Genomic DNA, 25,569 nt, shown 5'->3' on the forward strand with positions numbered 1-25,569 from the left:
ATGTTGCAAACTTCAAACTCACAATCACAGCAATTCAGTGATATGCATTTGGCATGAGTCAGTTTCAGTTCTTCGTGCTTTCCATTGGAAATGGCATAAAAAGTAAGATTTCTTTGAATTTTTTATGTTGTGGGCTTGCAGGGGACAGAAGATGTTCTTCACTTGTGGTTGTCTAACAGTGCATGGCAGCATAAATAACGAAATGGTCATAAACCTGAGCTGCACTTCTCAGGTCACATGTTCCATTTCATTTTTAAAGAATCTAGAAACAAACTAAGCAGTCGATAACAGGTCAGTTGCAGGTGATAAAAGATATTTTAGATGGGACATTACTTCTTTTTCCACACCTGGTATAACCACATTATATCCTTCACAGAGTTGTCTTTAAGCACTGGTATGTTTGTCATGAACATATGACATAAACAATACATTGCCGTTAAAATTCCAAGGACATAATACATTTGTAAAGATAGTCACTATATGTCATAGATTCTTCACTGGAAAAAATATTGATGTTAGAAATTCCTTTAAACAAAAAAGACTGACTTATTTCTAGCAGAACATTACCATTGAAATATTGTGGGTCTTGCAAAACAGAACTGTTTCTTTCGGTACTGTTTGTAGATTTGGTATTGGAGTAATTTAATGGATTAAGTGTGTAAAGTACTCTTGAAATTATATATATTTTTTTTTTAAATACCCCACAAAGTTATGAGGACAGTTCTAGTGAAAATGGAAATACATATATGGCATTCACACTCTCAGAAGAAGCTAGAATAAGTCTAACAAGCAAGCATCCTAAATTCTAATAAAGCTATTATTTTAATTACTATGTGCAAACTATAAAAGGTCAAATTTTTATCTGGTTAGCAATTGAGGAGTCCAGTGCTTGTCTTAGATTGTGAATAACTATGAAGCATATTAATTGCAGCCATACTCAAATTTCTTAAGTACATGGAGATAATTATAAATTTTGTTTCTAAAAATACATTATGTGGGCTCTACTGTGGGTTGTCGTCCCCAGGGAAATGCTTAAAAAATGCTGTGTAGTTATTGTTTTTTAGATTATTATGCTTTTTGAAGCTAAGACAGATGTACAAAAAGATGCAGTTTTTATTTTGTATTGGCAGCTTCCAAATATTTAGTATCTATTTCCAAGAGCTGCAATTAGTAAAGCATCCATGGTACTGAAATCCACACATCCCACAAGCTAATTATATTTGCAAGGTCAGATTGAATACATATTTTCAGAAAAATAAAGGGTTATATAAATGTGTCTTCTACTTGGCTGTTATATCACAGTTTGTTGATCTGGAGTATAATGTGTACAATTCACAAATTTGTCTGATAACAGAAAGTGGTGTGTGATTGTGTTTATTTTACTAACCAGTATATTCACAGCAATCACTTCCAAATATCTCTCCAGTAAAGATGTGTTAATTACAAAACAGACAAGGTCTTCTATTATATTAAAGCTACTAACAAGAAGACAGCAGGAATCACACATGTAAATAGCATCATCAACCCCTATTTTAGTCCTCTGTTTTGATCTGTGAGTTGTGCATAGACCAAAGGTGCTATTAAAGACTCAGTATATGAAATAGGCAGCATTATATGAACAAAATTTATTCAACAAGAAAACAGACCTTTAACATGAATTTAACAAGCCTGAAAAATTATAAACTCTCATATGCTGCAGATTCATGCAGTGATAATAAACAAAAAAGGAAAGTAAGAGGTTTCCTTGAGCTAGCCAAACTGCTAATGGTTTTGTTATAAGCTGTCTGCTGTTGAAATGACCTCTGAAAAGTCTGAAGACACTTGTACTAGGAAAAATTAAATGGTCAGAATGGTGAGAGAGTTGCACTATGGAATTGCATTAAAAAAAATAAAACCTACCTTCATATTCCAAGAAAATATCCCAGTGACTTAGACTTTTACCTTTTTTTATGTCTTTACAGAAAGGGCTTAGAATGAAGCTTGGAAACTGTAGTTTTTACTAAAACTGTGCACATTTTATTGGATAATTTAAGTACAATGAAAGCTTAACATTTTAGGATGAGAAATACTGACTTTTTACAGCAAAAATCGAAGTAATCAAGTGGGGATTTGTGCTGCTCTTAATCCTTTTAGGTTCTTTGTTCAAAATACTGGTTTTAAAGTTTACGTTGTTGAATATGGGGTCACCATCTTGCTGTCATCTGATTGCATCATGCTGTGCTTCAAAATACACACATGTAGAATGGACGCTTCAGCTTGTACACACCTCCAAGTACTCACTGGCATGTTTTACTTGAATCTTACTGTGGCATAATTAACACCTACTTCACCCATTGCTCATTAGTATGCTGGACATTAATGAGTCAATTTATTTTGATATAATCCTCTAAAGGAGGGAGTGATTTGTGCTTGCGGTGAAAAAAAGCCATTACATTTCATAGAAATTAATATGTAGGATTTATTGTTGTATTTATGTTTTTATTGCGTATTAGGTCTAAATTTAGCCTCGAGGTTGTTGTGCATGTTAGTTTCTTTAAGATGGTTGCTATAGTGATAGCAGCAAATTCCTTTAATCTTAGTGTAGTTAAAGTGTTTGGTTATCGTTGCCTGTCACAGTGCAATGAGATGAGAAATATCATTCATGCACATACTTTTTGTATCCCTCTAAGATGGTGTAAGTTGCATTTTTTTCCCTTTTTAAAGCGCAATATTAGTGATTTTAGTATTTCATGCCATGTTCTGTTAAGATTGATATTTGTCTTCTTTAATTCTTACTAGCATTTCATTCCTTCAGGAGGACAGAGAGAGTGGATAGTCCTTTCCATGCAAGTAGAACCTGAATCATAATGAAAATTACTTCTGGTCAGAATTAAGATGCTAGAGTAATAGTCAGTATCACTCAGAAATATTTTAGCTGCTCTTTCTCATATTTTAATATGAAATTTACCCAAACATAACACTGAGAACATCAACTGGAATGTTGAATTTATTATCAAACCCAAGTTTAATCACTATTTTGGGTTTTTTCTTTTTATTTTACATAACTCAAGTCCAAAATGACATTTGTTCTTGAATAAGCTCAACATTGGATAATGAAGTTCTCAGTTAAATCTAAAACATGGTTGTTAGTTTTAAAGCAGCTCCTTGTGGTTATAGTATGCTGCCAAGTTCATGGTTCTTGCTCCTCAGGGTACATTTTTCCTAGGGTTGGTTTGTTTTTTTCTTTACCTAGTTAGTCTCTGAAGAGCCTGTGGTGTGGAGTTTTTTTGTTTTGCTTGACTGTTTAATTTATACTACCTGCTTGTTATGGTTGGGCATTTCCAGGTGTTCATAAATTAGAGAATCTGGTAAAAATGGAAACACAGAACATGTACAAAAGCTTGTCACAATTGTTTTGAGATAGAGAAAAATCTGATAGTGATAAAAAAGGAAAAATAGTTATTTCCTGTGTTATCACATAGAATGTATAGCTGCGTAGGAACTGTTCCAAATATTATTGAGAATCAAGTTTTTTTAATGTCATTATTTTTTTTATATTATTAGTATCAGGTGACATGTTTTTGCTGCATATTCAGTCTAAATTTTGTTTTGGTTTTATTATTGTTCAGAAAGAAATTGACACTTAACTCACTTTAATTGGGTCACAACGTAATATTTTTAGTAAAGAAGATTTTTTACATAGGTTTTCTGTGTGCAGTGTTAAGGCATAACATGTGCAGATGGATCTGCCCTGTCAGCTGAGAGTCCAGGCAGTGGCACTGAGTCACTCTAAAGTAAATACAACAGGTGATAAGTTATTGAGCTTTTTTAGTTTACATTTTTGTTGTTGTTGTTGTTATAAATACTTCCCTATTAACTTTATTTCCACATAAATTACTTCAATATTTATCTTGTACTCCTAATACATTGTATGTGTATTTGGTTATTAATATTTGTGTAAATTGAGAGGAAAATGCTATAACAAGGTGGGGAGACTCAATCTTGCTTTCTCTGCAGACTTTCAGTGACAGTAGTTGATTTCTTGTTTGTTCAGTATAAAAAGTTTGGTTCAGGTCTAATTCCTCAAAATACCAAACCAGAGATAAAAATGCATCTGTTGTCCAAGCCACAGTATGGAGAGAAAGGGAGTAAAAAATTCAATAGAAAAGCTGTTAAAAGGAGATTAAAAGTGTTTAGTTTAATGGACTAGAATAACTCTTCAAACATAGGCTGAAAAGTTGCCTGCAATGTTTGCCTGGTACTATTTCTGTGGGTGTACAAGGCTGTATATGCACTGGTCCAGTTAAAAGACTGGGATCTAAACGAGAAATCTCTTGTTGCAATTACAAATCTGTAATGGCAAGGACCCAGTGAGGGTGGGTTTGAGTGTATTCTTGGTATGTTCTCAGTTTGGTTTCACCTTGCATAGTCTTTGGATAAGGGCTTAGGTTTTATTGTATGGAGCCATGGAATCCTATTTCCAGAGGTTCTCATAGACAAATTCAGCAAAGAGCAGGATAAAAATCCATGATGGTTTTACTTTATTTGCAATGAAATAACACTGAATACTGCTTACTGTGTACCTTTAAATCATAAATGACCTTGGTTTTCTTTCACTCTATTTTTTACTCCTGAGCATGACACTGACAAGGACTTTTTAATCCATCAGACAGTTTATAGACCCTTTCGTAGTCACAAGAAGCAAAAAGCATCCAACTAGAAGGGAATACATGGGGCAAGTTCCTTGCTGGCTATAATTTTGTTGTCATTTCAAGTATTGTGGTAGTATAATTGATGTGACAGGACTGGGCTTTAGACTCAGTCCCTTAGCTTGTGCTCACTTACAGTTTTAGTCTCTCTCTGTCATTCATTTTGATTGGGTAAGGTTTAGGTGACAAACATATGCATACCTTTGAAGCTTAGAGTAAGTGTACATAAAAACTCAATGTTATATGATGATATAATGTGTATAAAACTTACAGGTCCATGGAAAAGGTAATAATTGGTGTCATCTTACGATACAAAGTAGTGTAGTGTGCTGATAGCAGAGTCAGCAGGAGGCTGTTTTTTATTAATATTAGAATTAAATGATTTTCTGGATAAAGGCCAGAAATGGATGAGAGTTGATTGTGCCTTGTCCACTCTTGCTTGGCACTATTAGTTGCATTTTCTAAAAAGAATTGACTTGACATCTTGTTTTTACAGGTTGTTATTGATGCCTTCAGATTGATCAATGCTAATATGATGGTCTTGGGACATGAACCAAGACAAACAACTTCAAATCTGGGTCACTTAAACAAGCCATCTATCCAGGTAAACCTAGTGTTGATAGTCCTGTAAATGGCAAGGTTTATTCAGCAATTTTGGGCAATGTTACCTAAAAATAGTGAGCTACAAATTTTTTTATTGTTCTCTCTATAGCATTTTTCTGGATGCAGGCATTTATAATTTGTATGATTCATCAATGGAGTTATATATGTGAAAGGTTTTTAATTGAACCCTAAATTAACTACCTAAATGTGACTTCATGTATAAGTATATACTGCAAAGGTTAAAGTACAGATTTATGGAAATGCAGACTTTTAAAAGTGACAATTGATGTCGTACCATGCAATGCAAGCTAGGTACTGTTTTCAGTACTGTGATTTTTAAACTGCTGCTTATTAGAATCTCAGCTTTTGTGTCTTAAATAATTAAACTCTGGTTTTTATATAATGCAGTGATTTGCTGAAAAAATGGAGTAGGAGTTTCAGTGGATAAATAGGATGTTTGATCATCTTCAACTGTGATGTTTCATTTCATAACATTGTCTTAAATTTCTTTGCAAGCTTTTATGAAACTTAATTATTCAGAGTTTGATTTCTAAAGTTGACTTTCACTAGTGAGACAAAAATGTTGGTCTTATGAAGCAAACCTTTATTTTGAGAAATAGCTGTGTCCTGAAACAAGTATCCTCTAAGAGTGATTAATTCTTTTGTCTGTCATTCTTCTGCCTCAACGTGTGTTTTTCTCCTGAAAACTTTCTTCCTTTACTATGCATTCTAAAAGGCACCTGTGCTTGCAACCATGAAGCCTAATGCCTGCTCTTTTGATCTATTACTTGAACTGTAGAAGTAATATTTGCTAGATAAACATCCAAGAAAAAAACCTGCAAACTATAATGAGTACAAAATAAGCAGCTAATACTCTTGATTGGATATAGGCAAGACCATGCTTGCATGTTTCAGGGCTTTTCTAACTGGGCTTTTCTGAACCATGTGTAATGACCTCCTGTGTAACCCCCTGTAGTATCATTCAGCTTCTTTATTTTAAGATCACTGTCACTACAGTGTGGCATATTTTAGCCATGGGAGTGCAGGGTTTCTGCTGTTAGAGTGGGGTTTTTTTGTTTGTTTTGGTGATTTGCAGGTTGGCAGTGAGCTGTTGCAGATGTCACTGTTAAACTAAAAAAAAAATCATAGTTTAAAAGTGGTACAAGGGCTCTTGCAGTGTTGTTTTGCTTTTTTATTCTAAGGTTGTGAATAAAATTCTGACCCAGTTGATTTCCTTAAAATCTCAGGAATAAGAATAGTACGTGGCTTGACTTCATTCCTTTTTTGTGTGCTTTTTCTTGTGTTCCGTTATCAACAGCTTTTTTTACTTGGACATTGTGCATCTAATTTGTAAGCGGTGTTGGAAGGAGAGTTTCCATTTGAAACAAAACACTTGAAGCACAAGCTTTGCTTTGAGATGATTATGTTTTATAGATTTGAATTTAACCTGTTGCAGTAGCTAAACTACAGTTACTGTTCAGATTTGAAGAGGAACAGTCATTTACTGTTCACAATTGTCTACTTTTTTAAAGCATGTTTTCAAAAGGGGAGATGAAAGAGGCTAATGGGGGAAAGCAAAGATATTTATAAAATTTTAGGAGCCTTAGAAAACTGCCTAATTATCTACAACTGAGTTTAAGCACTAACCCCAAATCATTTGGGGGGTGGAGGGTAAGAAAATGGCATTGCAAACTACTTATTGTTAATAGTTTCAACCATAAATAACCTTTTTGATGCTAAAACCTGTATTTTACAATTTTAAGTGGCACAAATAATGGGTATCTGTTACTGCTCATTCCCGTAAATCTAACCGGGCAAATCGTTGTATGTGTTTGCAAAAGTAATCTGTTTAAAATGAACGTATGAGACCATTTTCAGCTTTCGTACAGATGATCTAAGAATGCTGAAATACTAAGTTGCATAAGATGCAAATATACATTAATTCTGTATATCTCTAAAGAATATATTTAAACATAAATAGGTAGAATGACTGGAACATAAGAAGTATTTACCACTAATTCTCCATATTCTATGTATGATTTATCTCATTTCTAAATGTATACTTTTATACATAATATATAACATTTTATTTGAAAAATAGACAGGTTTCGTTGTGATGAGAATTTATTATAGGATTTTCTTAACCCCAGAAATCCCCAAATATTAATCCGACTGGTCCTTAAGTCATAAATGTACAGAAAAAAAAAATCATGTAATGCACGTGAGCAAAATAGAAGATCCATGCTTATAGATGTGACTTAATCTAATCTCAGTCGACCAGATTGTGATGTACAAGTTTAAGACAAATTTACAAAGTGTATAATTATAACAAGATGATTTTTTTTTCATTTAAAGTTAGCTTTAATATTCAAAGTTAACTTGAGGTACGTTGTCTAACTGATACTTGACACATTTAATCACTGCTTCAGTTACTCTGTCTTTGTGTTGTACCTTAGAGAATGAACTTGGAAATGTTGGCAGTGGTTGTAAATAAATAGCCAAAATTATTTTGTTTGTAATAGAGCCTTTTATTTTAATAGAAGAGAGAGTTTATTGAGAGAGGAAGGATTTGAGAGAAATAGGTTTGTGCATGTGTATCAGTCAAATGTTTGCAGGCAGTTACCAGTTTTTCCTGTGATAGTTGTTACTGCATGAAAAAATCTGTGGTTTAGAAATAGTATAATGGTCAGTTAACAAATGTTCAAAGAGAAATAGGAACAGGTATATTTACTTGTGACTCACTTATAGCTTCTGTATTTTTTTATTCATTATTTGTCTTTTTCTAAGTGATGTTTGAAGATGGGTGTATTTAAATTAACTCTTCTGTTCTAATATTTCTTCATTTCAGTTGTGGGTGATTTTTATGCAAACTTTTCTCTGGATTTTACAGGCACTAATTCATGGACTAAACAGACATTATTATTCCATCACCATCAACTACAGGAAGAATGAACTTGAACAGAAGGTAATTGTATTAGCTTTTATTCAGAGGACAAACAACATTACACAAACGATTTAAGATTTGTGGCAATATTCTGATTTCAACAGCTGATGCTTTCAGTGGTTGTTTTGACTCTCCTGGAGTAGGTGGCATCTCTTCCTGAAAGCACTTAGATGTGTGGTGATGATGATGAAACCTGCCAAAACTATACTCTAATATTCATATCAATAGTTTGACAATATTTTTGTCCACATGTTCTATGGAAAGTTCTCATGCTATTCTCTGAGCTTAACAGGTTTGTGTAGTTTCAAGTTTTCAGTGACGAGGCTGGAAGACATACGAGGTGCCTTAGGTTTTCACAGGCTAGAATCCCCAAAGCTAGAAGACTGTATTTTCCAAAATGGAATTGCTTAACCAAGGAATCTCAGTTTTATTTGCTGTAATCACTTTGACAGAAAGTGCTTCCAGTTGGTATGAATGCAATTCCCCAAGATTTCACTGAGTATCAGGAAGTAGTGACGTTCTGCATGTACAGAAAAATATTGTTCAGTTACTAACAACAAATAGTGTCAGTTATTTTTCCATCGAACTTCCTCAGATACAAGTAAAATCTAGCTTGACAGTCTTAACCAGGGAAACAAACAGAAAAAGAAAAAAGTTTAATTCATCTCCAGCATTTAATTATTGAAGAGCCAGATTCTATCCTCAGTTATGGCTGTGTATGTTTCTGGCCTGGTTAGGTTTTAAATTGATCTCAGAGTTGGATGAATGTTCATGATTAAATGGTCAGAATAGTTTTCTCACTTAATTTTGATTTTTAGAGGGCTAGAAGTAATAAAAAATTCCCGATGTTGAATAATGGAAGAAATATGCATGCTAATCAGGGAGCCTAAAAGAATTTGTGAAATGCATAACCCTTTTTAGACTGGTACCAGACTGTCAAGACCTCACTGTTACTGAAAAGAGTAATTGATGCAACAAAAACAGATCTTGGGAAATGTCGGTGGAGCTCCTGGAGGTTATTGTTTCCCTTCCAGTAAAACAATGTGGCCAATCCAGTATTTTCTGAAGTTCCAAGTGTGTATATTCTTTAATGGCTTTACATATGTAAGTGATTACCATTTCAAGTAGGAAAATCTTGACCGAGTTGGTGAAATTCTGACTCTGAGGCAGCAGCTATCTCCACGCATCTTTCACAAGGCAGGTTCGTACATATCTCAACCCCCTCCTTGTGGTGGTGATGATCTGTTACCTCCATCTGTAGTAAAAAGAGTACATGCTTCATGTATTAGAAAAGGAGCCCATCACACCAAACCATAATTTTAAAATCCAGAGAGCCCAGCTCAACTGTCCATATGTCCAGTTTGCCTACAACTCCTTCTGTCAGTAACTAAGAACTTGCTAATACAAATTATGACACAGACTTTCAACTCGGTTCATATGTTCCAAAGCCAGGTTTCTTTGGAAGCTGTGCATGTGATGGAACAGGCACTTCTTAAAGATTATAGCAATTTACAGGTCTTAATGGGTTCTCAAAGATGTCTGTAGTAAATGTTCACAAATTGAAGGCAAGTTGAAACTGCTGAAAGAGTCGTTCCTACAGTCCTCAAGTGTGCACAACATCCACAAAAGGCACTTGCTTTATTCATTAAAATCAGGGAATTACCTTTGTTGCTATTCCTTCACTCTTTCAAGAATGACATCAGTGTGTCAAGTAAAACATTTCAAGTGTTTCTAACAATTGCTGTGTTTATCACCATCAAAACTCTGTATTGATATCATTTAGTTTTTAGGACTATTTACTTTGTAGGAGGACCAACAAATTATACTTTGGTTGCTCTTAAAGTTCACTTCTTCACAACCATGACAGCTGCTTTTGCATACAGTTCAGGATAATCATTCAAGCCTGAATAACTATTTCATATATTTAATCCAAGCATTACAATATTTTTCAATTCTGTCAGAGGCCAGAAGCTTCAACCATTCCTTCTTTAGCAGCTAAAATATTCACCTTTCTGATAGCAATCCTACAGTGCAAAATTTAAAAACTATGAAAGAAAAACATAAGAATTCTTTTCAGTGTAAATATGACCCTGATTTCTATACCTTGTTTTCATATTTAGGATTCAAGAAGTTTAATCTTTGAAAACATTTCCTAAATCTATTGTCTGCTGTAGCAAAATAGCTGATTATTGTATTTTCTGTATTTAAGCATCTCAAGATCAGTAATTTTTAAATTACATTCTTACTATTATAAATTGTTTTTCTGTCAAAGAGATCTTCATGGTATGATGAATATATTTGATGATGAATGTTCTAAAGAGTTTTTGTTTTGCAGATGTTGCTAAATTTGCATAAGAAGAGTTGGATGGAAGGTTTGACACTCCAGGACTACAGTGAACATTGCAAACTCAATGAAACAGTAGTGAAGGAGATGTTAGAATTAGCTAAGAATTATAACAAGGTATTCATATCCCATAAGATAGCTCTGTTTATGATGTGAAGAAATTGATTCCCTAATTTCAGGAGCAAGAAGCTGATTAGAACAAGTTTTATTCAGAATTACTTGTACAGGACTAGACTAGAAGAACAAAACAATTGTTGCAGAAATTCTTTCAGACCTTGGTAGGTTTTTTATTTGTATGATCAGTTTCAGCAGAGAGTTTCTTAGGATTTGGTTAAATTAGGCACAAGTGTTATTTTAATGGTTTCATGGAGACTGTGTTTCTTCTTAATCAACTGTGTAGCATTGCTCTGTGAAGTTGCAATTAGCTCCTCAGGCTTTGCTACTTGACTTCTTGCCCTGAACTAACAGTGTTTAATTACATGTTTAGCTTTGAAATGTGAGCAATCACATCAATTTTGTAGTTTTACGTAGTGAAGAGAATATAAGATTCCTGTTGATCAAAATAAGCAGTTGATTGTATTTTTCATTCTTTCAGTCAAGGACTACTTGACCAGTATAGCAGAATAGAGGTTATTTATCTGTATCATTCTAGTAGACAGATAGTAAGTATTTAGAACACATTCTAGAGCCCAATTCAGTGTTCTTTTTAGGTAAACGAATTATTATTGGTGGTGCTAAGAAAGGAATTGCAATTATTTATACTGTTTTAGTATTGGCACACTTAAATATTTTTTAAAAATCCTAGATCTCAGAAAGCACTCTGTGAGTTGCAAGTGTCTCAGTCATTCTTGACGTATTATTTTTTTAACTTCTTAAAGTCCTGAACAAAATTCAGTATTACATTCACGAGTTAAGTTAGTGGATTTCCTTTATAAAGACACTGTGTCTGAAGGCAACAGAACATTATAAACATGTATTAAAATAAGTTCCTTGAAACAGTATAAAATGCATTGAGATCAAATCTCCAGTAGTTGAAACAATGTAGGTAATGTTATTTTTGCTTCTGCTTTAGTAGTTTACCCATCTTCAACTATCTTTAACTATTGATACCGATCATTTAAGATTTTTGCTTAAAAACAGTTTTGTGAATATCTGACAGTTAAACCATTCATGAATATTTGCCTTGATCTTTTGCACTAACACTTAGTAATTAAAACCACGTCTGCTGAAAAGCTAAAGTCCCTTTCCTTTTGACTTTCTGAAATGTGTCGCTGTTTGATTTTTTTTTTTTTCCTTTTTTTCTGAGAAAGAATTATATTTTGAGAATCTGGTGACTTGGGGAAAAAGTAAATGAATTCTGAAACACTGACCTTTTCTGTGTTTCTTTCACAGGCTGTTGAAGAAGAAGATAAGATGACACCTGAACAGCTGGCAATAAAAAATGTTGGCAAGCAGGTGAGGTGTGATGAATTAAGAGTGAGGTGGAATGATATGCTTCGCTCATTCTAAATATTAATTTTTGTACATGTGCGTAGGTGATGTTAGTTCTATCTGCAAGATATTCTCAACACTCCAAATAATGAATTTATTTTTGTTGAAAATTGTTGTGTAAGTAACAAGGCTTTGACTATAGGTAACCAGCAGAATATCTGCAAGTCGTGTTCTCCGTGTGTTTGTATTACATGCTGAGGAGCAGTGTTGAGATTTGGTAATTTTGTTTGGTGTTTTTAAACTTATTTCCAAGAAGAGGCATAATGATATCCAAATCTGTGTAAGAGAGGCCAAAACTGTGGAGACTTAAAAAAAAAAAAAAAAAAGTAATTGAAAAAAGATGGGACTGTTGCCTATTCATTATCATCATTAAAGAGCCAGCTTACTCCTATCCTCCGTTCATGAACACACTGTCAGTGCTTAGCTTCAATATTCACATATGCAAGTAAGCTGCATTACTTTATATTGCTGTTGAAGAAAATCAGTTTAGGACCATAGCTGAAACTGAAAACACCTACTCAATTCATTCTATCCCTTTGTGATGTCAGGATATAATGTCTTTACAGAAGACAAAAAGCTATTTTTACATTTGATTTTAACATAAAGGTTGAGGAAATGTGCTCTGGTGAGGGAGAGGAGAGCAAAGCAAGTTTTCTAAGAGATTGTCTTCAAATTCAAGAAGGACAATGAAAACAATAAATAGCTTTAAAAATATCTAGTGTGTCCTTCAAGGACCAGTATTTATTGTATTCCTAGTAGCAGTAGAAGAATTTAAAGGATTCTGGATTGCTCTTTATGTGTCAGCTTCTAGCAGCTATGTCATAACACATCTGCACTATTGTTCAGTCACTCGTGTATTTCTGTAGCATTCAGAACAATAGAGTTTACGCACACCTACACATACATAAATACATATATAAAACATGTAAGAAAGGTTGTATTTTAAGGGTTATGATGTCATCTGAAACAGAACTTGAGCTTCACTAGTTAAATCATTATGCATACATGAAAAAACTATTTTGATACAGTTCTTTTAAAATATTTTTTTTTCTTGATAAAGCTAAGGGTTTTTTTAAATTATAAAATGGTTTAGTTAAGTAATTTCCATGTGGGTTTTTTATTTATCTTATACAAAAGCTTTGTAAACCAACAGCTCTCCCAGTAGGGATTTTATGTTATTGAGTTGCATAATTTGTTAGGAGCAGAGACAGTATTAGAGAACTGTATGATCTTTGAAAATGAACTATTAAAGGACAGCTTACACAGATTTTTCTGTACATTTTTATGTAAACTTAAATGGGTTCATTAAATTTTGACTAATTCTTTTTTAAAAAGTTTAAATTCCCATGATTGTCTTCCATATTTTAATTTCTTTACACATAAGAGTGCTACAATAATACTACAGTAAAATTCAGAGAGGTTTCTTAAATGTGCCTGATAATTTTGCAGTATTTGGAAATTAATCACTTAATCTCAATTCTAAAATTAGGAAGTGCATGAATATAGTTTTCAACCAGAAATAATCTTACGGTTCTATGCAGATGTCTGCAAATGCCCACATCAGTGGAGTAGTAGTGTGTGGGGATGTGTGTTTTCAGGACAGTGCTCAGGCTTAACATCCCATTTTTCAGAACATTTGAACATAGCATTGTGCATTTATTTCATTTTTAATGAGTATAATATGCTAATTTTCTTGCAATAAACACAGCCATTCAAAGGCTGTTAGATTTTGCTTAAGTCTTTACAGCATTAGAACACATATTTGTACAAAGATACTAAAACAAATTGCAGTGTAGCAGAACAAAGATTCAAATATTGGCCTTAGTGAGATTTGTAGTAAATTCTACATATTGTGTGTTGTCATTAAAACTCACAGCTGTCATGGTTACTCTTCAGATGCTGGATAGACATTTGCTTCCCAAACCTATCCTCAACTTAGCTGAGTGATAGTATGGACTAATGAAAATGGAATTCAGTCATTTCAGTCTTGATTAGAATAGAAAATTTAGGAGCATTACTGGCCCATGTTCCTTAACTCACAATGATCTTAAATAGACCTGAAGTAAATGAAATCCTTCAGGTACGTGTTTTGGTCATTTCTCTCACTGCACTCTTTGCATTTCAGGACCCCAAACGTCATTTAGAAGAGCATGTGGATGTTCTGATGACCTCAAACATTGTCCAGTGTTTAGCTGCTATGTTGGATACAGTTGTATTTAAATAACCAATTTACTGTTTGTGATGTTTTCTGTGTATATTTGTTTATTGTTTGTAATACTCACAAAACAGAGACTGTTGAGGCTATATTTGAATAAACAGAGACATCTGACTTAATTTGCAATGTAAGTGCAGCACTATAAGACCTTTCAGTCTCTAATTGTGCAGTTGCTTCAGTTTCTTTATGTCAGGGCTTTTACAGATTCCAAAGCATTCAAGAACACAGTGTGGGCAAAAATGTATTACATTTTCGTTTAATATTTGGGGGGAAGATCAGTAGTACATATATATTTTAATTGTTGCAACATAATAAAAATACATTTACAAACCTGTCTTAAGCTCTGGAAGGCCTTTTTTGTGGACAGCAGGAATTAAGAGTGTAGGAAAAGTGTTGGTAAAGGTTTATTTCTATCCACTGTAAACCTACTGAGCTATTAATTGCTAGGACAGAAAAAATTCTCTAAATTTGGCTCCCATTGATTACCAGATACTCTCATCAAGATGAAAAAAATAAAAAGTGTAATAGCACTGAATTCGGAGGTTGTACAAAAAAACAAAATGCTGAAAATTCCTCTGCCAGCTCCCTTTCAATATTATTCAAACCCTAATATTCCCAGAAGACAATTGACCTTAAGAAAATCAGTTCAGTTATGCTGATAACTGAATCGCACAACTCACTCACAAGCAGTGTCATAAATAGCAGTATTCTGAGAATAAACGTTAAAGTGATAGAGGCTGTTCTAGGTTATATGAACCCACCCTTCTGTGAAAGAAAATGTAGATGAGATGTCCATATATGTATAAATACATAAAGAGTCCCAACTGGAATATGACATTTAAAACTGTTTCCACTGACTAGAGAGGAAAACATGTACCAGGGGGACAGGTATGCTAGCTGCTTGGCTTTAAGCAGGCAAAGTCAAATACCTGTGTTTGGGAGGTGACTTTGGGTTTTGGGCAGGGGCCTGGCTGCTTGGGGTTTTTTTGTTTGTTTTTTAAGTATTGGATGGTATTTAGGCTGTTTCAATTCTTTTGTCTGGGCTGAAGTGTTCCCTTTGTTTCAGGCATGGTTTACTTCTTTTTTAAAATGGCAACAATTGTGTCAGGCAAATATTCTAAAACTAGATACCTGTTTCTGTGCTGAAAATTATTTTTTATTTATTTTACTTCTTACTTGCATAGTAAAGAAATAGTCCATAAAATGGTCTTACTTTCCACTTTGTGCCCAGTAATTTTATATTTACTTATTCATTACCATTCAAAGGTTTTTCTTTTGTTTGGAATTTCTTATTTAGGCCTTTTTAATTTACTATTTTAGAATAACTCTCTCTCAAAATATATTTAGCATGCATCTACTTCAGAGGGAAACATGCAGATTTTTGCAGCTGCCCTCCTTATGGCCTTCCCTCTGCCCCCACAGTAGGCAGCAGAATATCAGGCTGGGAAAATGGAGATGTACCAAAGCCACATTTGCCTGCATATACTTAGATGGAAGTGCTTTCTGGCAGTTTGCAGGGAAGACCTGTGTATCACCCAGGAGGGCTGTATTAGGGCCTTGCCCTTGTCCCATATGTGCATACCCTGCTGCACCCCAGGGGGACATGGGACAGGAGCTGATCAGGGGACATGCCCTGGGGCTCATCTGCTAGCAAGGCTCTGCATCCCTGCTGCTATCTACTCCCACACACACGTGTGACACCATGAGGGAGGCACAGTTTGGCAGGTCGTGGGTAACATGGCACTGCAGAACAGGAGAGGAGCTATCGCAGTGCTGCAGTGTCTCTGTACATGAAGGGCCCGTGCAAACAGGGAGACAAACCAGTGAATTTAGCGTATTCTGCATTCATTTTGACAAATGTTCATCTTGCACAGGGTAGCTAAAGGGGCTCTGTTGAAGATGCAGATATCCTGGTACCCTGCTTTCTATCCTCTCCTCAGTTTGACTCGGAGGCACAATTTTCCATTTACTAAGATGTTTCACGAATAATCAAAAGGCTGTCTCAGGGCATCTTTCCTCATTTTTGTCTAGTGCTTTAGGAGCTACACAGAGGTTTTGGAAGAATGTGTACATGCAGTAACCTGAAAAGCAGCAGCCCATATACCATCTTGGAGGAAGAAGGAGGTTTTCAAGCAGCCACCTTCTGAGCCTCCAGCCACAATGGAGCAGACCTTCATTAGCAGCTTGACCCCTTGTCACCTGTCAGCATGAAGGACAGGCAGTGTATTAGCAAACCTCTCTCTTCCTTTCTATGACAATTCTATAACACCACCTGCCATTGCATATCCCCCTATTATACCAGTTTAGGAGTTATGCACTGAGGATTTTTGGCATATATTAGCACTTCCATGTGATTGGCAGCATGCTACTGAAACCATTGCAGCTCTGCATCTATATGGGTGTAGCTCCGTAATTCAGGGCAGTGTTTCCCAGGGTAATTTATCTGCTTTTTGACCCATCTCCTGCCTGTACAAGTCCATTACCTTTCTGTTGGTTTCAAGCAGGTAAGGGAAGAGTGAGCACACAGGTGAAGCAACTGTTGGAAACGTTAGTTAGAACTAATGTTAATCAACCTGTATTACTAGCACTGAAAGCAGAAGCTGTAGTAGAGAAAGTTACATGCACTATACAACCCAACTACGAGTAACACAGTTAAATTCTGCATTGTAACTTATTTTATTAGAATAATTTCCTTGCAGAGAATGTGTGTGAGAGAACGTGTTTCCTTGCAGAGAATGCTTCTGTGAAACACCAAATAGTTGAACAAGCTCACAGTTAAGCAACAGAAAAACTAAATGGCCGTGGGATTTGAGAGTGCTGAAATCCACATTCTGACAAGTCATCCCGGTTCTAGTCTTCTCTGGATTTGAGTTTGCAAACTTTAAGCCTGGCTTCAGATGGCTATACGCTGGTCTTGTTTTTATTACGTGATGATCCAGGCTGCGTTAACTGTCAGTGGAGTCTGGAACCGGCTGCTGGTGTGACCTGGAAAGATGCGATCTGTAAAATACCGGAAGTCCAAACTGCTAAGGGGAAAACACTGTCAACAAATTAAAGAACGCTTGCTCCTCTCCAGGCCAAAAACAAACAAACAAAAACAAACAAAAAAACCCCAAACAAACAAAAAAAAACCACCAAAACAGAACAAAACCACAAAAAACCCCACCAAAAAAAAAATCCAAAACCCCCACCAAACCGACAAAAAAAACCAACTTGGTCCTTCTTAGGAAACTCACAAGGTGGCCTAAGAAGGGACATGGAGACTGATGCTGGGCGGAGGCGGGGGTGGCAAGCGTGTCCCCTGAACTTTTCAGGTGCATCTTTGCGCCTCGGAGGGTCCCGCTGGCAGTTAGCCCGGGGGTCTCACGGACACGCGCGGGACCCGCCGGCCGGTCCCTCCCGCTAAGGGGGGAGGGTCAGCCCGCGGGCAGGCAGCTGCAGCCCCCTCCCCGAAGCTGCGCGGGCCACCCGCGGTGCTGCGCTGTAGCCGCCACGGGTGCGCAGCCGCGGGGGATGGGGACAGGGGCTCGGCTAGGCCCGCGGTTCGTGCGGAAAGGTCCCCGGGCAGAGGGTGCCGGCGGCTCCTGCTGCAGCAGCAGCGTGGCTGGGGCTCCTCCGCTTCTCCCGCAGCCTGCGGCGCCGGCGCGGGGCCGTCAGGCGAGGCAGCAGCTCGTGAGAAAACTGTAACAAAAAATCTCTCCCCTCCCAGCTCTGCCTGTGGGACTGAGTCACTGAGCGAGAACAGGCATCCAGTGGAAAGAAATCCGGAGCCGGAGGGGTGGATGGATGCCTTCCGCGCTGTTTTGCTGATACTGCCCGACATTACGGCTCCCAGATAAAATATTTATTCACTAAAGAACCCGTAAACATCGCGTCAGATACATTAGGGCACTTCGACTGCGCGGCTTATGATTATTTCAGAACTTAACAGAGATGATATGCGGCCACTGTCAGGAGGAACGGAGGGTGTATTTCCCCCCGCGAAGCAGCCACGGGTGGGAAGGGGTGGGGGCGTTGCGCCGGGGGGGTGTCACTCAGGGGAGCTAGAGGAGAAGGGCTGCGCCCCCCGAAAAGGAGGTGAATCGCGCAGGTGAGCAGAGGGCAGCGGCTGCCCAGCCCGGCGCTCCCCTCGCAGCCGGTTCCCGAAGCCCCCAGCACCCGGTTTACTCCCTGACACACAAAGGCGGGGGACACGAGCGCAATATTTGGGGAATCGCGGAGGTTTTGATTTATTTTCCAGCCGTAGTAAAAAAAAAAATAAAATGCTGGAAAGGTCACATAATAATGAGCTCTTACAGCAAACACCATCTTCCCTTCCCCCTTCCTTCTATCTCACAATAAAATCATCTCCTTCAATTTGCCATGATCGTCGCGACCGGGAGCCAGGTGATTATCCTAATTAATGTCTATCTAATTAAATTACTGTCAGCGGTTAACCAATGGCAGAAGCCGTTTCATCCTCTCCACAAGCAGCAAGATCAAAAGTGAGTCTTTCCTGATTGCTGCATAGTGTCAATTGGCCAATCTCTTCTCCCAGGGAAGGGAAGGAAAAAAAAAAAAAAAAAAAAAAAAGTAAATCAAACGTTTGGGAAGCATTTGGTGGATGAAGTGCTTTCTGTCTAGTGAGGGTCCCAGGATGTCTAGCTTCTGATACTAAGGAGCCCTTTCAGATCCAGAGACTGAAGGGTTATTACTGTGGTGCTAGAGCTATGCAGCTGGAGCATTGTCTTTCTCCCTCTATCATGCTCTCCAAGAAATTTCTCAATGTGAGCAGCAGTTACCCACATGCAGGCGGATCTGAGCTTGCCTTGCATGATCATCCCATTATCTCGACCACTGACAACCTGGAGAGAAGTTCACCTTTGAAAAAAATTACCAGGGGGATGACGAATCAGTCAGATACAGACAATTTTCCTGACTCCAAGGACACACCAGGGGACGTCCAGAGAAATAAACTCTCTCCCGTCTTGGACGGGGTCTCTGAGCTTCGTCACAGTTTCGATGGATCTGCTGCAGATCGCTATCTGCTCTCTCAGTCCAGCCAGCCCCAGTCTGCTGCCTCTGCTCCTAGTACCATGTTCCCTTACCCCAGCCAGCATGGACCTGCTCACCCAGCCTTCTCCATCGCCAGCCCCAGCCGCTACATGGCTCACCATCCTGTGATCACCAACGGAGCTTATAACAGCCTCCTGTCCAACTCTTCTCCACAAGGCTACCCCACGGCGGGCTACCCTTACCCCCAGCAGTATGGCCATTCCTACCAAGGGGCACCTTTCTACCAGTTCTCCTCCACCCAGCCGGGGCTAGTTCCTGGCAAGGCTCAGGTCTACCTGTGCAACAGGCCACTCTGGCTGAAATTTCACCGGCACCAAACGGAGATGATCATCACGAAGCAGGGGAGGTAAGCCACCGCGTGGATCCTCGCCGGGTGTCGGGGCTGAGCCGCCGAGCTCCGCCGGGGGAGCCGCCCGGAGCCTCCGCTGCCCCGGGGGAGCCGCCCGCCCGCCGCCGGGGTCCCTGCCATGGGCGCCGGGAGCGCCGGTCCCCGCCTGCGCGCTGCCGGTCCCCGCCGCGGCAGCCCTCCCTGCCGCCCCGCGGCTCCCCGCGCCCGCCGTCCTCATCCCTTCCCCGCGGACAGCTCGACGTTTCGGGGAAGGAGTTTCTTTTGATTTTTATTTCCCGGTCGCTACCGAGAGCCTTGAGGATAAAGCACAACGGGCTGGTTCCTTCGCGTGTGCCTGTCGCCGCTCGTGCCTTGCTTTCCTTCTTTCTCTCTCTGTTTTTTGGTTTTTTTTTTTTGGTTGTTGTTGTTTTTTTCCCTTTCCTATTTTATAGGCGCATGTTCCCTTTCCTAAGTTTTAATATTTCTGGTCTCGACCCCACGGCTCACTACAATATTTTTGTGGATGTAATTTTGGCGGATCCCAACCATTGGAGATTTCAGGGAGGCAAATGGGTTCCTTGCGGCAAGGCGGACACCAATGTACAAGGCAAGTTCCTCCAATTAACACTTTTCCCGACACTTATGTAGGTGAGAATGATTAATTAAAGCCTTTGTAGACTGGCTCTGGCGACTTCTTAAAAGAGAATGAGCAAATTATGCTTTTTATTAAAAAAAAAAAAAAAAAGGCTAGAGAAGAAAGTAAAAGGTATTCGAAAAACGCTGTTTTAATGCTTTTCGGATAAAATGGAGTTTGGGCAGTAAAATACTGCTTTGTATAACGGGGTCCTTCGACCCCGTGTGACACTGACAAAACCGGTGTATACGCAATAATTGCGATGTGGTTTTTTTTTGTTGTTTTGCTTAGGAAACCGAGTGTACATGCACCCCGACTCCCCCAATACGGGAGCCCACTGGATGCGCCAGGAAATCTCCTTTGGGAAACTAAAACTTACAAACAATAAAGGAGCATCAAACAACAACGGGCAGGTCAGTGGGGGAAACGCAGACGCCCTGCCACGCTTATTTTTACGGGCTTTAGGCAGAATCCTGCCGTTTCTGAAAGGACGTGTAGTCTTCCGGACCGTGTCTTTAGGTGAAAATTAATGGGTGGTGGCGAAGAAAAAGCCGTCTCGCTTATTTTGCCACGGGCCTCATGGATCCCGAGTGGGTTGCTCGGGCTGACACCGCTGCACGGTGCGGCGGGGCGAGCCCGCAGCCGTGCCCGGGAGGCGGCGGGGGAGTCCAGGGGAGGCGATCCGCGCCTCGCCGACCGCGGGCATCGTTCTCTCCATCCTTCTCGCTCTAATGTTTTCCTCTTCCTACGGCCCCCTCCCTCCTTTTTCTCTGCCTGACAGATGGTGGTTTTGCAGTCCCTCCACAAGTACCAGCCCCGCTTGCATGTGGTGGAGGTGAACGAAGACGGGACGGAGGACACCAACCAGCCGGGCAGAGTGCAGACCTTCACCTTCCCCGAAACCCAGTTCATAGCGGTCACCGCCTACCAAAACACCGATGTAAAGAGCTCCCCTCTTTATCCCTCTCGCGCTCCCTGCAGGGCACCCCGCCGAGGCCGGCCCGGCCGCTGCTCTCCCTCCCCCGGGTCTCCGGGAGATGAGGGTCCGGGTCTCCCGCTTTGTGCCATTCTGCCCAGGCCGAGGCTTGGCGAGCACCGGGTCCCGAGCGCGGCCGGGGTCGCCCGCGCCCCTCTGCGCTTGCCCCGGGAGCCCCGCGGTGGCCCCCGCTGCCCTCCCCGCCGGGCCGGGCAGAAATTCCGCCGGCGGCGGGGACACTCCGGCGGGAGCTGGGCGGTTATCCGCAGCGTCTATCTTCTAGTCGGAAACGGCTCAGTTAGCTGTTAAGCTGTTAGCTTAAGCTTTAAGTCTGCAAAGATCAATTAACAACCTCATTGATTGCGCCAGGGGTGACGGAGCAACTTCCTCAAATTAAAAGCTCGTTAATGCCTGGCTGCGTTTCGGAGTGGTCTGGCTTTGCTACAGACTGATGCCCCCTTTTTCAAATGACATATGTTCAGTCCACATTCTTGCTTTAATTATGTTGCTCGATGCAAATGCAAACTCTTAGCTACCGTTGTGCCTTACGTTTTGCCTAAAAATTTCTGGATTTGAATATATTCATACCCATGCAGTAGGGATACTGACATGTCTCAAAACATGAGGCTTAGTATTTCATTTAATCGCACTTTTTACAATAAAGTAAATATTAAAATTAGAATGTGATGTTTATAAGCATGCCAAAGCTTTGTTTTTTTACGTTTTAAAGGCAATTAGATCGACTAGAGCAAAGCTTGATCCTTTAAAAAATGTGTTGACTGTAGCAGGGTATATTTTAAAGCTTTCACAACGTGCGCTCTGATCCTCTCTTTCCCTAGATCACACAGCTGAAAATAGATCACAACCCTTTCGCAAAAGGCTTCCGAGACAATTATGACACGTAAGTAAACGGTATTTTTATTGCCCTTCTGCCTGCTGCACGCGCGTACCACAGGGGGGAAGCATCAGGAAGCGGGGTTGGCTTCATTTCACACCGAAATGTGTAATGTCAGGTTTTTCCAGACTCGTCCGGGGAAAGGGGACCCACAAACTCCCCCGGAGGGAGGGCAGGCGCAGAGGGGATGTCTCTGCGTCAGAGTTCCGCGCAACCTTGCGCAGCCTGTGGCCACCTCTGCGCCCGGGGGCCGCGCCGTCCGCACCTGAGCCCGCATCTAGCTTTGGCACTTGCGGTGGTTTTGTTATTAGTTTTTCCTGGCACGTACCTTTGCGCTCTCTTCCAAGTTTCCGTTTCACTTGCGCGCAAGGCCTCCGAAAGAAGCACCCCGGCCGGCCGGGCTCACTCGTCAAGTAAAACCGCGGGGTTTGAATAATCCCGGGCTCCCACAGAGCCGGTGTCCGGCGGAAAATGTATTGGTCTTGTTTTGCCCTTCGCTGGGTTTGGTTTTTGTTTCGTTTTGTTTTGCTTTGGGGTGTGTGTCCGTTGTTGTTTTTTTTTTTTTTCCTGTTGTTTTTTGGTTTTGCTTGCTTTCTTCTGGGTGGAGCTAAACCATCTGAAGAGGGTTTAATCGCAGTTTATCCCCGTGCTGCTTCTGCCCGTCCGCCTCGGGTCCGCCCGTTCCCAGGCATTCCTGTGTGACCCACCCAGCCGTGCCCTCCCCGGGAACTGAGGCTGGTACCGCCCGGGGGCGGCTCCGGGAGGCATCAGCCCCCGACCCCCGTCGCACTCGCCTTCTCCGGCCCTTCAGGCGCTGATGGCCCAGCGGTGGCGGGCAGAGGGCGGCCCACACGCCCCGGGGGTGGGGCGGGAGGCTTCGGAGCTCACCAGCCGCTCTGTAAACTCCGGGTTTGCGAGACTGGGCTCCTGCTTTAGAAGGGAAACCTTTTTCCTCTCTCAACTCGGGCGGGGAGCGGCCTCCCTTGGAGAGCCTGAGCCCGCGCGTATCTTCAGCGCTTGCTTAAGTCTCCCTCAGCTCTGACAGGAGTTCAGCATCCCCGAGCACCGGGATTTCAGACCAAGGGTAGAAACGACGCTAAGGCCTGAACTAGTGCGAGAGGGGCCCAGGGCTGAGCACCGGCTCTCCTGAAGAAGCGGCTTGTGCGGCCGCTGTCTCCCATGGCGGGGGTCGCGGCGGGAAAGCCAGGCCGCCGGCGGGAGGAGATCGGTGGCCCCGCTACCACAGAGGGCGGCAGCCCTGTCTGCCTGCCCTTCGGGGAGTTCTGCGAGGAAGATGCACGGCCTTTAGAAGGGCTGAGTGGCCTTCGCCCCCAGCCACAAGTGATTTTCTCTTTTTAACAGGAAAAAAACTTTATAGGGCGTCACTTGAAAGGAGACGGGGGGGAGGGGGAAGCTTCAATGTTGTCTAGCACGTTGAATTTGTTTAAGGGCCAAGTTTATTTTGGATAAGAAATTCCAGGAGGCGTGGAGGGTTAATTAAAGCACAGTTTTAGCCTGAATTAAATACAGATAGTAGTTATTCATCCATTAAAGTTTTTATCATCGCAAATTGCAGCCCAGCATGGGAGAATTATATATAGGCCACGCAGGGAACACTGGATGAGTCTGGTTTTACATCTCCTGCAGTAGGTGTTTAAAGATTAGCTTAATTTAAACTCGGTAAAATGTTGATGGTTCGTCTGTGACTCCCAATAATAAGTGTTAAATAGCTGATATAATACCCTAGTCTGCCATTCATGCTGTTGGCGGCAGATAACCAGGTTGCCTGTTGCGCATATGGCGGGACTGGTCAACGTGTCACCTTGCGGGATTTCGAGCCGTTGGGATGCCAGGCTCGGACCAGATCAAGAGATCTCAGCCCTGCCAATGAATAGCCAGCTAGTTCTTAAAGATTTGCTCTTCGTGTCTCCCTGCCATCCTTCCCCCTCTTCCCTTGAGGCCCTCAGCACTCCTGGCGCCGGAGGCCGAGCCCGGAGAAGGACCACAGGCCCCCAGGCTTGGCAGGAGCGCGCTGGGGCGACCGCCGTCCCGTCCTTTCCCCTACGGCTGCAACCACCAGGGCGCGGCGCCGAGGAGGGCGCCGGGCTTCGGCGGACACCCAGCTCTCTTTCCTTTTCTTGGGCAGGATCTACACGGGCTGCGACATGGACCGGCTGACGCCTTCCCCCAACGACTCGCCCCGCTCGCAGATCGTGCCCGGGGCCCGCTACGCCATGGCCGGCTCCTTCCTCCAGGACCAGTTCGTGAGTAACTACGCCAAGTCCCGCTTCCACCCCGGGGCAGGAGCCGGCCCGGGGCCTGGCGCCGACCGCAGCGTGCCCCACACCAACGGGCTGCTCTCCCCACAGCAAGCCGAGGACCCGGGGGCCCCCTCGCCGCAGCGCTGGTTCGTCGCCCCCGCCAACAACCGCCTCGACTTCGCCGCCTCCGCCTACGACACAGCCACCGACTTCGCCGGCAACGCGGCCACGCTGCTCTCCTACGCGGCCGCCGGCGTCAAGGCGCTGCCGCTGCAGGCGGCCGGCTGCGCAGGGCGGCCGCTGGGCTACTACGCCGACCCGTCGGGCTGGGGGGCCCGCAGCCCCCCGCAGTACTGCAGCAAGTCGGGCTCCGTGCTGTCCTGCTGGCCCAACAGCGCGGCGGCGGCGGCCCGCATGGCGGCTGGCAACCCCTACCTGGGGGAGGAGGCGGAGAGCCTGGCCCCCGAGCGGTCCCCCTTGCCGGGCGCCGAGGACTCCAAGCCCAAAGATTTGTCCGACTCCAGCTGGATCGAGACGCCGTCGTCCATTAAGTCCATCGACTCCACCGATTCTGGGATTTACGAGCAGGCCAAAAGGAGGCGGATCTCCCCCTCGGACACCCCGGTGTCCGAGAGCTCCTCACCCCTCAAGAGCGAGGTGCTCACCCAGCGGGACTGCGAAAAGACCTGTGCCAAGGACATCGGCTACTACGGCTTCTACTCGCACAGCTAGGCGCGGTCCGCCCGGCCCCGCCGTCCTTTTGCACAATAACTCCTCCGCGTTGGCGCACTGACCCCCGCCCCTAGCTGTCCCATCCGTACCCCCGGCCCCGGCCCGGCAGGCAGGGAGGCAGAGCCGCGGGTGCCGTCGCCCCCCCGGCCCGGCGGCGCCCCGGGGGTGCGGGGGGCACCGCCGCTCCGAAGCCCACTGATAAGTAGGATGCTTAGACTCTCAAACCGTACAGCGCTTCCTTCCTTTTACCACGGATGGATACTAGGGGATGACAGTAATAGCGGGGAAAAAGAGCCTGTGAAATGCCTGTATATAGTATTTAATTTATTGTAACCAATTACTTTTTTTTTTGTTCTGTTTCTTTCTTGTTTGGATTTTTTGTTGTTTTGTTTTATTTGTTAAA

General features: G+C 41.9%; 2 protein-coding genes across 2 annotated transcripts in view; both read left to right on the forward strand.

Annotated features, from left to right (window-relative positions):
• The window catches only part of PSMD14 (proteasome 26S subunit, non-ATPase 14), a 47,551-nt gene extending 32,931 nt beyond the window's left edge, over positions 1-14,620 (forward strand). The window contains exons 8-12 of the mRNA XM_051623308.1: positions 5,185-5,292; positions 8,182-8,256; positions 10,571-10,696; positions 11,972-12,034; positions 14,196-14,620. Of these exons, the coding sequence (XP_051479268.1) occupies positions 5,185-5,292; positions 8,182-8,256; positions 10,571-10,696; positions 11,972-12,034; positions 14,196-14,294 (471 nt within the window). The 3' untranslated portion in view covers positions 14,295-14,620. The remainder of the gene's footprint in view (positions 1-5,184; positions 5,293-8,181; positions 8,257-10,570; positions 10,697-11,971; positions 12,035-14,195) is intronic.
• Positions 14,621-18,970: 4,350 nt separating this feature from the next.
• Positions 18,971-25,220, forward strand: TBR1 (T-box brain transcription factor 1). Its single transcript, XM_051623307.1, has 6 exons — positions 18,971-19,686; positions 20,121-20,275; positions 20,594-20,715; positions 21,084-21,242; positions 22,118-22,179; positions 24,320-25,220. Exons 1-6 carry the CDS (start codon positions 18,995-18,997, stop codon positions 25,164-25,166), a joined length of 2,037 nt encoding a protein of 678 aa, XP_051479267.1. The 5' UTR covers positions 18,971-18,994; the 3' UTR covers positions 25,167-25,220.
• Positions 25,221-25,569: the final 349 nt, after the last annotated feature.

Source organism: Apus apus, chromosome 6 (genome assembly GCF_020740795.1).
Source record: "Apus apus isolate bApuApu2 chromosome 6, bApuApu2.pri.cur, whole genome shotgun sequence".
Classification (NCBI taxonomy): Eukaryota; Metazoa; Chordata; class Aves; order Apodiformes; family Apodidae; genus Apus; species Apus apus.